This window comes from Hylobates moloch, unplaced genomic scaffold (assembly GCF_009828535.3).
Source record: "Hylobates moloch isolate HMO894 unplaced genomic scaffold, HMol_V3 SCAFFOLD_6, whole genome shotgun sequence".
In the NCBI taxonomy this organism is placed as follows: Eukaryota; Metazoa; Chordata; class Mammalia; order Primates; family Hylobatidae; genus Hylobates; species Hylobates moloch.
The window spans coordinates 153,744,491-153,759,615 of NW_026652281.1; the positions used below are offsets into that span (position 1 = coordinate 153,744,491).

The window sequence follows — 15,125 nt, forward strand, 5'->3', positions numbered from 1 at the left end:
GGGTTTCACCATGTTGGGCAGGCTGGTCTCGAACTCTTGACTTTAGGTGATCCGGCCGGCTCGGCTTCCCAAAGGCTGGGATTACAGGCATGAGCCATCTCTCCCGGCCTTCTTTTTTTTTCTTTTGGGACGGAGTCTCCCTCTGTCGCCCAGGCTGGAGTGTAGTGGTGCAATCTTGGGTCACTGCAACCTCCATTTCCCAGGTTCAAGCGATTCTCCTGCCTCAGCCACCCAAGTAGCTGGGACTACAGGTGCCCGCCACCATGCCCAGCTAATTTTTGTATTTTCAGTAGAGTCGGGGTTTCACCATGTTGGCCAGGCTGGTCTTGAACTCCTGACCTCAGGTGATTCGCCTGCCTCAGCCTCCCAAAGTGTTGAGATTTCAGGGGTGAGCCACTGTGCCTGTCCTCAGTGCTTTTTCTTTTCTTTCTTTTTTTCTTTTTTCTCTTGAGACAGAGTCTTGCTCTGTAGCCCAGGCTGGAGTGCAGTGGTGCCATCTCCGCTCACTGCAAGCTCCGCCTCCCGGGTTCATGCCATTCTCCTGCCTCAGCCTCCCAAGTAGCTGGGACTACAGGCACCCACCATGCCCGGCTAATTTTTTGTATTTTTAGTAGAGACGGGGTTTCACCGTGTTAGCCAGGATGGTCTCAATCTCTTGACCTCGTGATCCATCCACCTCAGCCTCCCAAAGTGCTGGGATTACAGGAGTGAGCCACCGCGCCTGGCCAGCCTCAGTGCTTTTTCTATGGGCCCCTGTCACTGGCTAGAACCCAGGCAGACCAGGGAGGCCAGGCCCCAGCTGCTGCCATGCTGCCCAGAGCGGGGAGGGGAGGGCAGAGAGCTGGAGCATCAGAGCTCGCATTGGGGAATTAGTAGTATATGTGTCATTCTGACATGGGACATCAGGAATGTGGAATGGCCCCAGGAAGCGTGTGCCTGCCAGAGACGCTGGCAGGGAGGAGGTGCAGGGTGGGCAGCTGAGCCCCTCCCGGCCCCCAGGACCCACCAGGCAGCAGCTGCCCTTGTCACTCTGAGTGACCTGGGTCTGGTCTCCAATGTGCACATGGCCTTCTGGGAACCTGGGGTTCAGCCTAGCTCCTTCCTGGAGCCCCATTCTTGTGACCCTGGACCTCAGATTCTCCACCGCTAAATGGGAAGAACAATCTTTATTTGGCAATGCTGTGGCGGGGGAGAGCGTGGCTGGTTGAGCCTGGCACTGCAGCAGGCTCATGGTGGGAAATTGGAAAATGGGGCTGTTGTTCCACATCCCCTTAGAATAGTGTCCTCACACATGATTCTAATCTCCCAGTCCTCTCCTTCCCAAGGTCAGGTCCAAGGGATCTGCTTCTCTTGTGATTGGCTGGACAGGCGGACACTGTCAGTGGACAGTGACCCCCAATGGGAGACTATACACTGGAGAGAGGGGCTCAGTCAGAATGTCCAGTGGCTTGGGAACTTTGGGAGGCCAAGGTGGGAGGATTGCTTGAGGCCAGGAGTTTGAGACCAGCTTGGACAACATAGCAAAACCCCATCTCTACAAAAAATAAAAAATAATTATCCATGTGTGGTGGCATGCACCTGTAGTCCTACACACTTGGGAGGCTGAGGTGGGAGGATTGCTTGAGCCCAGGAGTTTGAGGCAGCAGAGCCATGATCATGGGGTCACTGCACTCCAATCTGGGCAATAGATCAAGACCTTGTCTCAAAAAAAAAAAGAGAAAGAAAGAGAGAGAGAGAAAGAAAGAGAGAGAGAAAGAAAGAAAGAAGAGAGAAAAAGGGAGAGAGAGGAAGGGAGGGAGGAAGGGAGGAGAGAGAGAGAGAAAGAAAGGAAGACAGAGAGAGGAGGGAGGGAGCAAATGAAAAGGAAAGGAAAGGAAGGAAGGAAGGAAAAGAAAGAGACAGAAGGCCGGGCACGGTGGCTCACGCCTGTAATCCCAGCACTTTGAGAGGCCGAGGCGGGTGGATCATGAGGTCAGGAGATTGAGACCATCCTGGCTAACACGGTGAAACCCCGTCTTTACTAAAAATACAAAAAATTAGCCGGGCAAGGTGGCGGGTGCCTGTAGTCCCAGCTACTCGGGAGGCTGAGGCAAGAGAATGGCGTGAACCCGGGAGGTGGAGCTTGCAGTGAGCCGAGATCATGCCACTGCACTCCAGCCTGGGCGCTGGGCGACAGCGAGACCCCGTCTCAAAAAAAAAAAAAAAAAAAAAGAAAGAGACAGAAAAAGAAAGAGAGAGAGGGAGGGAGGGAAGCAGGAAGGAAGGAAGGAAGGACGGACGGAAGGAAGGAAGGGAGGGAGGAAGGAAGGAAAAAGAAAGTCGGTCGGTCTGGGGGCTTTTGGGAGTTAGTGGGGGTCTTTGAGAGCGGGAGGGAGCATAAACCCAGTCTGCTTTTGGAAGCTACCTCTGGAGCCACCTGCAGGGGAGGGATCAAAAGGGAGGCTGGATATCTAGGGCTGAGGGGGCACTCAGGGACACAAAAGCCCCAGCACCGGCTCCCAGGGAAGCACCGCAGCCCAACCCATGGGCTTTCGCATCACGCCCTCCCCCAAGCCTATGTGCATCCGCACCATGCTTCATCCTAAACCCTAAGTCCCAGGAGGCAGGCGGGGCAGGCCCACCCTCCTCATGGGCAAAGACACTGATTATCAGAGAGGTGGCAGTGCTGGCCTCAGGAGCCACGGCTGGACCCTGGAAGCGCATTAGGGACTAGGGTTTTTGTTTGTTTGTTTGTTTGTTTGTTTGTTTGTTTGTTTTTGAGACAGAGCCTTGCTCCCTAGCCCAGGCTGGCGCGATCTCGGTTCACTGCAACCCTCGCCTCCCGGATTCAAATGATTCTCCTGTCTCAGCCTCCTGAGTAGCTGGGACTACAGGTGTGCCCCACTATGCCAGGCTAATTTTTGTATTTTTTAGCAGAGACAGGGTTTCACCACGTTGCCCAGGATGGTCTCGAATTCCTGACCTCAGGTGATCCACCCGCCGCGGCCTCCCAAAGTGCTGGGATTACAGGGGTGAGCCGCTGCGCCTGGCCTGGAACAGGGTTCTTGAGCGAAGTAGTCAGGTGACTCCCTGGTTCCTGCCCTGGAGGAGGGACAGTTCTGGGGATGAGTTCTGTTTGGGATACTGTCAGCCGGAGGGGCTATGGTGAGAGGTGTGAGGAGCCCCAGAGTGAGGATAAACAATCATGAGCTGCTGCTCAGTCTTCCAAGGAGGCCCCGCCTCCAATTCCTCTATCTGACCCCTCTGACCGCATATGTATTTTCAGCCACCACTTCCTGGGGGCAGACGGGGGCAATCCGGGTGGCCTCCATAAAGGCTGTCCGGTTGGGCAGTCCTGTCCCAGCCTGAGGCCTGTAAGGAAAAGGACAGGAGAGTGCCAAGCGCTGGGTCAGACACCATGCCTGGGCCCCCCATGGCCCACTCAAGGCTCAGGGGCTGGGGAGTAGCAGTGCGTGCCAGGATGGGGCCAGGGAAGGAGGTTCCAGGCTCAGAGCCTTGAGAAGCTGCTCCTCTGAGGAGCTCTGAGTACAGGGCTGTGACGGCTCCTCAGCGGAAGACCAGGCAGGCAGGGACAGCTGCAGCCCAGGCGGGCGGCAACCAGCTGCTGCCCGGGAGACTGGCCAGGGCGGGGCGGGCATGCCCTCCACAAGCCGCCAGCCTGAGCCAGCAGAGCGTGGGAGCGGGCCGCGGCCTAAGGCTGCCTTTCAGATTTTCATGCTGTGTTAACGGTCAGCTTGGTTAATGCTGAGCAGATGGGGGAGGGGGGCTGCCAGCTCCCTGGGGGACAGCTACAGGGCACACATGCACACACATACATGTGCAGAGGGTACAGGAGTCCCACCGTGTATAGTGCAATGCGGACTCAGCCCATTAACACTCATTCACACCGTAGCAGACACAAGATGGTGCTGGTGGGACAGGCAGACCCAGATAGGCACATACTGGCTCCTGGGGCAGCGGAGGTGGCGGAGCCCATGGTCTGGTCCAGTGCCCTCAGTCCGTGTCCTGTAGGCAGAACTCTGCTGGAGGGATCCCTCCACCTCACCCCCCCTCCATGTTGCTCAGGGAAGACCCAGGCACACAGAGCTTTATTTCAAAAAAATAATTTATAAAACGCCATTTGCTCCTGTTTTTGGCAGGTTTCCAGCTTCTCTGGGCTCGGGGGCCAATGCTCCCGTCAAGACGCTGGGGCAAGCAGCAGCAGGGGAGGTGTGGGGAAAGGGGGTTCAGAGGCCCAGAACCTCCTGCTGGTATTGGGAGGCAGGAGATTTAGCATAGCAGCTCTCCAGCCAGGCTCAGCCAAACCCGAGATGGGGGCTAAGCACCAAGGTCCAAGAGGCCGAGCAGAACCCTGACATTCGGGCCATCAGGACACAGGCACGGCAGCTCCAAGGGCAAGGGCACGGCCTTGAGACTTGAGTTGAGCTGTAGGTTGGGAACCCAAGGCCAGAGCAGAAAGACCCTTTACGAACTCCAGGACCAAGGAGGGACCTACCCGAAGCAGAACCAGAGACCTGGGACAGCAACTCTGGGCCAGGGGCCCCATGCTGCCAAGGTCAAGCACTGTGCCAGGCTGTGGCTGAGCCCCAAGGCCCAAGGCCACCAGCCTATGTGCCTGCACAGCCTTGAGCCTTGCTCATGTCTGCACCCCAGACCCGAAGGGGAAGGAGCTGGATCCCAATGGCAGGGGGTCGTGGCTGAAGACAGAATCGCTGGAGGAACACGTGCTGCTGGCGTCCCCACCAGAGGCGGAATAGGGTCCGAAGGTCAGGCGGAGGTCGAGATACTGTGGGGAACAGAGCTGGTCAGCCTCTGCAGCACCCGGGATGGGACGGGGCGCATGTCCACGCGGTCAGGCCAGATGAGGCCTGGAGGGGAGCAGGCAGAGGGAGGTGGTGGGTGGGAGGGGCTGTACCTCCTCAGAGACGGCCAGCAGGACCTTGTCCAGCGCCTCCACCAGCTGCTTGAAGGTCGGCCTCTGGGAGGGTGCCGCGTGCCAGCACTCACGCATCAGCCCATACCTGGGAGAGGTGGGGCGGAGGGTCACAGGGAGCCTCAGGCCTTCAGGAGGAAGGGGAGGACCGGGGGGTCTCTGGGTGGGGAGGAGTTTCGTGGGGAGTTTGATGAGGGATAGGAGGGTCATCAGTGGAAGCCAGGCCAGGGCACTCCACTAGGCTGAGGAGGAGGAAGAGGAGGAGGAAAAGGAGGAGGAGGAGGAAGAAGAAGGGGGGGAGGAGGAGGGAGGAGGAGGAGGAAGAAGAAGGGGGGGAGGAGGAGGGAGGAGGAGGAGGAAGAAGGGGAGGAGGAGGAGGAGGAGGAGGAGGAAGAAGAAGGGGAGGAGGAGGAGGAAGAAGAAGGGGAGGAGGGGGAGGAGGAAGAGGAGGAGGAGGAGGAGGGGGAAGAGGAGGAGGAGGAAGAGGAAGAGAAGGAGGAAGAGGAGGGGGAGGAGGAAGAAGAAGGGGAGGAGGAGGAGGAAGAAGAAGGGGAGGAGGAGGAGGAAGAAGGGGAGGAGGAGGAGGAGGAGGAGGAGGAGGAGTTGTTGTTAGTGTTGTCTTTCTGGCCGGAGCACACCCTGAGGCCTGGTCAGGGCGGAGTGGGAGGACTGGGAAGGGGGGTTGAGGGCAGGGTGAGGCCTCACAGCTCTGGGGGGCAGTGTGGGGGTCGGTCCATCCGATGTCCCTCCCGCAGCAGCGAGAACAGCTCCTCCACCGGGATGCCAGGATACGGGGAGCCCCCGAGGGTGAAGATCTCCCACAGCAGGATCCCAAAAGACCACCTGGAGGCAGGGCCAGGGCTCAGTGTGGCTCAGCGCCCTCCTCCCTACGACCGGGGTTAGGATGGGGGACCCCGCAGGCATGACCCACCACAGCTGGTGGGGATGGGCTCCTCCTGGAGTCTGGCCCCACTCGGGTCCCAGGCCAAATCTGAAGGAGCCCTCGAGCGCATGACTCCTGGGGCCACGTGACTTTGGGCAGTGCCTTGCCCTTTTTGTGGGGTAGGACAGTGACTGCTGGCAGGACTCACACGTCACTCTGGTGTGTGTACACCCGGTCAAACAAGGCCTCGGGCGCCATCCACTTGACAGGCAGGCGGCCCTGGAGGGGAGAGAGGGCCTCAGTGCAGAGTCCCATAGGTCCTCATACCTGCCACCCCGGGCCCAGGCCCCCTCCACCCCCATCCAGTTCTGCCCCATCTCCCTCACGTTGCTGGTTTTCTTATAGTAGTCAATGTGGTGGATGCCGCGGGCCAGCCCAAAGTCAGCAATCTTCATCACATTGTCCTCGGTCACCAGCACGTTGCGGGCAGCCAGGTCCCGGTGGATACACTGCAGGGAGCGGGGGCTTGGGTGCATCAGGACACCTGGCCTGGAGCTGAGCACACACCACCCCCAGGCAGGCCCGGGGGCAGGGGCCCTCCACCCACTTTACAGAGACGGAGGTCAAGGTTTAGAAACGGGGAGTGCCTTCTCCTGCGTCCCCTCTCCCCTCTAGGGAAGTGTGAGGAACAAGTGGGGAATGCAGGAAAGCGTGAATGCCTGGGGACAACTGAGGTGGGGTCACGAAAAAGAGCAGAGAGGGAGAAGTCGGGACATTTAATGCCACAGGCCTGAGAGAGTGGAGCTGGAGAGATTGAGAGGGGCCCAGAGCCCTACTGCCTGTACCTTCCGGGACTCCAGATACTGCATGCCTCGGGCCACCTGATAGGCACAGGAGACCAGGACTGGGAAGGACAGTGGCCCCTCACTGCTCCGAGGACCGTCAGGGCTGAGGTCGGGGCCTGGGGGGCGCCGGGCCCGCAGGAACTCCCGCAGGTTTCCCTTGGCGGCGCACTCCACGATCACATACAGGGGCCCTACAGAGGGAGTGGAGGGAGCGTGGAGAGACTGACGAAGCTTTGGCTCTGCACCCTAACGGCCCATGCAGCCAGCCCCACCTTCCTGGGTGCAGACACCCAGCAGGTTGATGATGTTCTTGTGTCGGCCAATCAGCTTCATCACCTCCATCTCCGAGACCAGGTCGGCCAGGTCCTTGTCAGAGGCGTTGTCTGTAAGGGCAGCAGACGGGGTGAAGAGGCTGGCCTCCAACTACATGAGGGAGCATGCAGAGGCAGGGGCAGGACAAAGAGTACTGGACCAGGGCTACGTAGGTCTAGGGCTGAATCCTTGCTAGGCTGTGTCGCCTTGAAAAAGTCTCCTAGCGTCTCTGAATCTCAGGTTTGTCTTGTGGGAAAAAGAGTAGTGGGTCACACCCTACCTGTCACAGCAGTTGCAAGGATGCAACTGTATCAAGGATCTAAGGGGCAGGCCTCCCAGTGGGCAGGCCCAGGAAACAGCAGAGAGGGGAAGAGCTCGGAGCAGGAAGGAAGGAAGCTGCCTCTGGAGGGGTTAGCGGTAGTCCCTGCAGGGGGTCAGAGCTTCTGGGTACGGAAAGCAGGCTGGCGCCCTGGGGTCTGTTTGACCAGGGCCTGGCTTCCAACTGGCCTGGGAATTCAGGGAGCTGGCGGCAGGCAGGGCGCAGCCAGGGAGCTTAGGAAGAAGGCTGCTCTGGCTTCTCTGGCTGAGCCCCTGGGGCTGACCTGTGGCCCTGGGCCAATGACATAACACTCCCCACCCACACACGCCAATGTCACAATGTGCATTTCTCAATCCTTGCCTCCCAGGGAGCACCAGGTGGCCCCAGCTGTGTAGAGAGGAGGGGAGGAGCAGAAGAGCAGTTGAGGCCATTCTTGCAGAGGGGGCTGGGGAACTGCAAGGAGAGGCCCTGATGGGCGGGGTGCAGGAGTGCCCAGCAAGAGCACCCCAGGGCTGGGACTGGGTGCAAGCAGAAGGGCTGTCCTCCTTCGGCAGTGGACGTGTGGGGCAGACCTAGGGAGGGTCCAAGGGAGGCTGAAGGTGTGTCTGGGGGGAACCATAAGGAAGGAGGTAGAGGGCCTGTGAGGCTGATAAGGAGATGTGAAGTCAAGGCTGACACAGACTAATGCTGACAGAGGATACCAAGCCTGTCACACCAAATTCTTCTCATCATCGTCACCCCAGTGGTGAAGATTTATTGAGCCCTGACTATGAGCCAGGCACTTTCCACAATCCTTGGGCTGGGAGTAAGGACTGTTATCTACCCCATATGACACGAGGGAAAACTGAGGCTCAGAAGTCGCTTGCCAGGGTCAGGAGCGGAGGTGAATTGCAGGTTTAAGGGTGGGATCCCACAGCCTCTCCCAGCTCCAGGGCTCACCTGGTAGCACCGTGAGCCCCTTCTATTAGTCCCAATGCCATAGCACCTCCTCCAGGTTGCCACGTTCACCCTTTATTTTTATTTATTTATTTATTTTTTAGATAGGGTCTCACTCTGTTGCCCAGGCTGGAATACAGTGGCGTGATCATGGCTCCCTACAACCTCCAACTCCTGGGTTCAAGGGATCCTCCTGCCTCAGCCTCCCTAGTAACTGGGACTAAAGGCACACACCACCACACCCAACTGATTTTCTTGTTTTTTTTTTTGTAGAGCTGAAGTCTCGCCATGTTGTCCAGGCTGGCCTCGAACTCCTGGATTCAAGCGATCCTCCCACCCTCAGCCTCCCAAAGTGCTGGCATTACAGGTGTGAGCCACCACACTGGGCCACACTCACCTTTGAGCATCTTGACGGCCACAGTGCTGGCTTGGTCAGGCCAGGCAGGGTCCATGCCAAAGGCCTCTGCACGTACTACCTGGCCAAAGCAGCCCTCGCCCAGGGGCTTCCCAAGCACCAGCCTGGAGATGGAGAAAGTCCAGCCTCAGACCTCCGAGTCGACCCGGCGCCCGCGTCCCTGCCCCCACACAGCTCAGCGCACCTGTCCCGGGGGAACTCCCACAGCGGGTCGAGAGGTAGATCTAGACTCACGAGGCCGGCGAGCAAGGCGGGGCCGCTGGAGGAGAGCCGCACGCCTCGTACCAGGGATGAGCTTGACTTGCCGGAAGAGCCTGACTCCAGGGAGAACTGCAAAGTGGGAGACTTGGTTCTGCCTGCTGGAGTCAGGCTGCCACATGTGAGGCGGGGGATGCGCCCAGTACCTGTCGGGCCAGAGGGAAGCGGGAGAGCTTCTGCACAGCGGCGGGTGGGCGGGGATGCCGGCCGTGGAGCGCCTGCCCTCGATACAGCCCGGCCAGCAGCAGGAGCACAGCCAAGGCCAGGGAGCCCGACGCGTACAGAATGACGTCCGTGTACCTGACCTCGGGCACTGCCGCGGCCCATGTGGGGTCCTCCTCTGCCCTCGCGCATGAACACAGACAGACAGACAAACTGGTCAGTGGTGAGACTGGCCGCCCCATGCGCCCAAACTCAGTCCCTCCCAGCTCCCAACATATGTGGGGGCACACACGGAGGAAGCTGTAGTTATGCCCAGTCCCAGGCACCCATACCTCAGCAGAGGGTCACATGGACGGGCACTTGTGGAGAGGCACAGAGGGGCTGTCATACAGCTCAAACCCACAAATCCACACACTGCCCCCCAGGCCAGACCCCACAGGCCAACAGAGACTGACCACCCAATAGGCCACAGCCCCCACTGCTGGCCCAAAGGAGCATCTCCTGGCCCTTCAGGTGCTCACCTGGCAGCACCGTGAGCCAGGCAGACTGGTAGGAGAGGCCGATGGAATTGCCTGCGAGGCAGGTGTACTCGCCTGCATCCTCGGCTGACACGTTCCGCAGGTACAGGACCTCCACCTCTGAGCTATTGATGTCTGCAGTCTGGGGAGGGGGACATGCTCTGGGGCCACAGCAGGGCCTGGGGCCACATTGTGGCCAACAGGGAAGCTGGGGAGCCCCCAACCCCAGGTGGGAGAAGAATGGGGCCCAGGCTGTAGCAGGGTGCACCTTTAGGACTTGCACATAGGGGAAGCCGTCGGCTCCGAAGCTGCTGCCGTTGATGACGATGTGCTTCAGCCACTGGATGTGGGGCTGGGCATCGCTGTACACTTTGCATAGCAGCTCCACGTCGCTGCCCACCACGGCTGTGGTGTTGGCTGGGAGCCCGGCCTGCAGGATGGGCCGGTGCGGGGACCGCTCTGGGGACCGGGCAAGGCAGTCAACCCTGACCACTGGCACCCATGGAAGCACTCTGTTTGCCTCCCTCCAGCCTTCCTCAAGTTCAAGGGAGGGACCTTTCTGCAGCTTCTTGTCCATCTCCTGCTTACCCTGCTTAAACCTTCCCTGGCTCCCCATTGCTTCAGGTCAAGGACAACATCTCAGCCTAGCATTCAAAACCCTTCACCACCTGGCTCCCCATATAAACGCCACGCCCTACGAATATGCTGGCCTGCAAGTGCAGGGCATTTGTTATACTCAGGCCCTCAGCTCAGGCCGCGCCCTCTGCCTGGATGTCCTTGTTTTTCCTCTTGGCAGACTCCTGCTCCTCCAGCCCCACCCTAACCCCTGTGCTTTCTCCTGACCCACCTGGTCACCAAGCTGCTTGACTCATCTGAGTCCATCCTGCCCGCCAGACTAGACCCCAGCAAGAGGGCACAACTGAGCCCAAGATGGGCCAGGCCTCCCCGTTCCCGGCCCCGCGCTCACCCAGCACATCTAGCAGGTAGTTATAGCGGATGCTGCCCACAGCATTCTCTACCAGGCAGGTGTATGTGCCGCGGTCTGAGGGCACCACGCTCTCCATCACAAGACTCCAGTGCTGATGGCGCAGCTGCAGGCAGAGAGAGTGTCCGGGACCACTGGACCATGTCCACCAAGGGGCCCAGAGGACCAGGAGGCTAGATCCTCATCCTGCCCACAGGGTTCTTCTCAAGCTCTCTAGGCCCTGAGAACATCAGGCCCAGGCCAAGGACTATGGGACAAAGGAGTAGGCTCCCCAGTGTGCTTGAGCCTTGGGTTTGAGCCTTTGGAATTTGAGCTCTCCCTCTCCCTAGCTACTCTGAGCCAGCCCTTGCCTTCTCTGAGACTTAGGTGCCTCATGATAGCATGGAGTCCAGCCTGCAGGGTCTCATCAAGATGATGAGATGCTAAGGTCTATTGAGACCAATCAGTCAGTGATTCTTCTTTTTTTTTTTTTTTTTTTTTTTTGAGACGGAGTCTTGCTCTGTCGCCCAGGCTGGAGTGCAGTGGCGCAGTCTCGGCTCACTGCAAGCTCTGCCTCCCGGGTTCACGCCATTCTCCTGCCTCAGCCTCTCCGAGTAGCTGGGACTACAGGCGCCCGCCACCACGCCCGGCTTATTTTTTTTGTACGTTTAGTAGAGACAGGGTTTCACCGTGGTCTCGATCTCCTGACCTCGTGATCCGCCCGCCTCGGCCTCCCAAAGTGCTGGGATTACAAGCGTGAGCCACCGCGCCCGGCCGATTCTTCTCACTTTACAAATAGAGTTGCTGAGGCTGAGAGGTTAAGTCACTTGCCAGAGAGTAGCAGAAGGGGAACCAGAGCTGCCCAGGTCCACAGTTCAGGGCTCCTTCCAGGGCCCGGCAATCGCTTTACTCATTCGATTGATTTATAGGTATGCTTGTAGGTATGAGGGGACTGAAGAAGGAATGAAAATGGGGGAGCAGACAGTCTTAGAACCCAGAGACTCACCCGAATGCCTCCAATTCGGTTCTCCCCATGAAAGGCCTGTCCATCCTTAAGCCAGCGGATGGTGGGCGTGGGGTTGCCTGCAGCTGGACAGCGGAACTTGACGGTGTTCCCCGCAGGTACCGCATGCAGTTTCTTCTCCATGCGCTGGGGGTGTGTCCAGTAGGGTGCTGGAGGGCAGGGGAAGGCCCCTAGAATGACCGTGTGTTCCCACATAGGCCTCTTCTTCTCAGTGATCAGATGAGCAGCGGGGACACAAGTCCTTGGAGACTTACTGACCTTGCTGGGGGTAAATGTGCCTATTCGAGGAGGCCCTATGGGACTTGGGGTCCTCATCATCGTTGCTGGAGGTCGAGGAGTCTACATCAGGGACAGAGGGAAGCATCTGAGGTCCAAGAGGGGCAGCTCTGTCTCCCCAGGCATCCCTTAACTCCCTGCTAGTCTCTTACCATCTATAATCAAGGTGAGATTCTGCAGGACGATCATGGAACCCCGTGCCAGGCAGAGGTAGCGGCCAGCATCCTCAGGTAGGAAGCTGGCAATCTCTAGGCGGCCCCTCCAGCCCCGTACACGGCCAGTAGGTGCCAGGCGACTGCCCTCCTTGTACCAGTGGCCACCACGCTCAGCCCGCCCACAGCACAGCCGCACAGGCTGCCCAAGGGCTACTGTCAGCTCCTGTTCTTGCTGCTCCAGGCTGGGAGCCAGGCAGGGCTCTGTGGGCAGAGGGCAGAGGTCAGCAGACCCCGCAGCCCCATCTGAGGCAGCCTCCTGTGTACAGAGAACACGCTGCACATGCAGGGCACAAGCACCTCGCAACGCATGCTGGAGGAGCCACCGCTCCTTGACACCCGCACGGCCACATGCTGCGAATGCCACACTCTTGGGGCATGTCACATACACAGCATTTAGTGCACATGACATTGGCCAAGACACACACATACACACACACGCATACACACACACACACACGGCACATGCTATTGGTGCCACATACAGGGTCATGCTGCACTGGGGCATATCACCCTCATAATGCATATACCACACATGCTGCCTGGACCTCCTAGGTCACACACCCAGTGCACAGAACACACACACACACGCACACGCACACACACACACACACACACCCAGGCAAGGAGCTCACCACCAGCTCTGCAGCCCAGCTTAGGGCCCTGCGCCCTGCAAGGCCAGTCCTCTCTCGCAGACACAGAGATAGATGAATGCTTGCTGGAAGCCAGGCATTGACTGAGTCTCAGTGGTTGAGCCCTGCCCTGCTGCCACCTTCTCAGGGCCTGGGCAAGGATCCTTTCCAGCTTTGCTCAGCCCAGCAGCCCCCTCCTGGTGCCCACTCTTCCCACCCCTGCCACCCTCTCCCACCTCAGAAGCCATACCCAGCTCCACTTCCTCAGAGGCCTCCAGGGACAAGACTGGAGGCCCAGGCACACTCAGCAGGACCCCCAACAGGGCCAGCAGCAGCCGCATCTCCTTCTCACAGCTCTCAGGGCCCCAGGCTGGACTTCCCACCAACAGCCTTCCTAAAATAGGGAGGGAAAAGAGCTCCTGCTACACGTGCACCTTTGCGGGGGCATTTCCCTTATTTTGCAGATGAGGAAACCGAGACAGGAAGTGGCCAGCAGATGTGTCCAAGTCCCTGGCCAGGCTGTGGCAGTGCAGACTGGAAGCAGCTCTGCAGTAGCCAGAGCCTAAGGTCTCCCCACAGTAGTTTGTGCAAGGGGTCTGAGCTGGGCTTCCTGCTCTCTCTGAGTCCTGCTGGGACCCTGGCACACGTTCACAGAAGAAGTTTTGGATTCTTTTCTTGGAGGGAAGCAGAGAACGGAGACATATCTTCTGCACGCTCTCGGCACACATAATTTATTTTTTGCTGAATAAATGAATTGATTGCCGAAGAGCCAAAAAAGAAAGTGAAAAATGATACAAGGCCAAACTTCAGCATCTGGATGTTATCTGATCCAATCCCCACTCCTTACAGCATTACTGACATTTCCAGGGCTGGGTGCTCACAACTGACAAGGCAGCCCCTTCCGTGGCAAGCAGGACAGCATCCCTGGATACCTCTGCTTGTTATGCACCAACTCCATCTGAGACACACACGGTTTTGTAAAGAATACAGACCCTAATTATCCATCCGCCAGAGCCAAGTTCAAATCCTGACTCTCACCAACTTGTAATTCCTTGTCTCTGTCTCTCTCTGGCTTACTATCCTCATACGACTGTTTTGAGATGAAAGAGATAACGTGCATCAGCACTGGGCACACAGAGTGGTGGAATGTTCTCCTCCCTGTGCCCGGCCCTAGAACTGTTAACCTGTTGCCCTGGGTCTGCCCTCAGCCAGTCACCTCTGATTCCGATGCTGTTACTGTCAGGCTGTGATGTACACACACCCCAGCTGGCTATCCTCTTCCAAATGCTACCAAGGACGCCTCTGTTACCCAAAATAGAACACTGAGAACTGAGTCTCAGCTGGGACAAAGGAATCGGGTGACTGCTGCAGTCCTAGGGGCCTATGGGTGGCACTGGTGTCTCTGATCTACCCTGCGTGGGAAGCCTATCACACCTCCTCCTCCTTGGTCACTGCCACTCCACTTCCAGTCCATCTGGCTTCCCCTGCCCCTACTCAGGGCATGTCACGGCCATCTCTTGCACGGGCCTTTGGAAACATCCTCTCCCTGGGCTCTTCAAACTTCATCTTCCAGCAGAGTTTTAAAAAACTACAAATCGGCCGGGCGCGGTGGCTCACACCTGTAATCCCAGCACTTTGGGAGGCTGAGGCGGGCGGATCACGAGGTCAGAAGATCGAGACCATCCTGGCTAACACGGTGAAACCCCGTCTCTACTAAAAATACAAAAAAATTAGCCAGGCGTGGTGGCGGGCGCCTGTAGTCCCAGCTACGCGGGAGGCTGAGGCAGGAGAATGGCGCGAACCCGGGAGGCGGAGCTTGCAGTGAGCCGAGATTGCGCCACTGCACTCCAGCCTGGGCGACAGAGCGAGACTCCGTCTCAAAAAAAAATAAATAAATAAAAACAAAACAAAACAAAACAAAACAAAACAAAAAAACCTACAAGTCTGCCGTGTCACGCTCCCGGCTTGCAAGCCCTTCATGGCTACCTGTGCCCAGCAGGATCCAGCTCAACATCCTAGGGCTCCCTCTCTGCCGCTGCCTATCTCTTTGGTCGCACCGTCTGCCCCTTCCGGAGCGCTGAAGCCATTGGCTTTCAAAACTGGGCACATGTGCTCTCTTGCCCATCCCTGTGTGCCCCTCATTCCTCTTCTCTACCTGACTCAGATACTGCTGTCTCTGAGCCCACTCAACTCTCAAATCCAGTTGGATCCTCCTTGGTAAAACTCCCTACCAAGCTCGGCTTGGCAGAGAGGGCCGCTCTTTGGGTACACAGCTTGGGCTGGGAGTGGGTGGGGAGGCCCGGGATTTTATTCCTACCTCAGGCTGCCCTGATATCAGAGTCCTTAGTCGAGTCACCCGTGGCTGCTGACCGCTGACCGACCACCCTGCACGTGGGAACGGAGGGCCTGCCTTAGGCATCAGGCAGTCCTGGGTTC

At 58.3% G+C, this 15,125-nt stretch overlaps 1 protein-coding gene across 1 annotated transcript; it reads right to left on the reverse strand.

Moving 5' to 3' along the window:
* Window positions 1-4,158: 4,158 nt before the first annotated feature.
* FGFR4 (fibroblast growth factor receptor 4) lies at window positions 4,159-15,125 on the reverse strand. The gene is made up of 18 exons (XM_032158727.2): window positions 15,007-15,125; window positions 12,940-13,083; window positions 11,998-12,261; window positions 11,828-11,908; window positions 11,552-11,718; window positions 10,549-10,672; window positions 9,850-10,040; window positions 9,585-9,723; window positions 9,048-9,241; window positions 8,828-8,973; window positions 8,626-8,747; window positions 6,934-7,044; window positions 6,662-6,852; window positions 6,203-6,325; window positions 6,025-6,095; window positions 5,639-5,776; window positions 4,916-5,021; window positions 4,159-4,786 (listed from the first exon to the last, which is right to left on the reverse strand). Exons 2-18 carry the CDS (start codon window positions 13,028-13,030, stop codon window positions 4,637-4,639), a joined length of 2,409 nt encoding a protein of 802 aa, XP_032014618.1. The 5' UTR covers window positions 13,031-13,083; window positions 15,007-15,125; the 3' UTR covers window positions 4,159-4,636.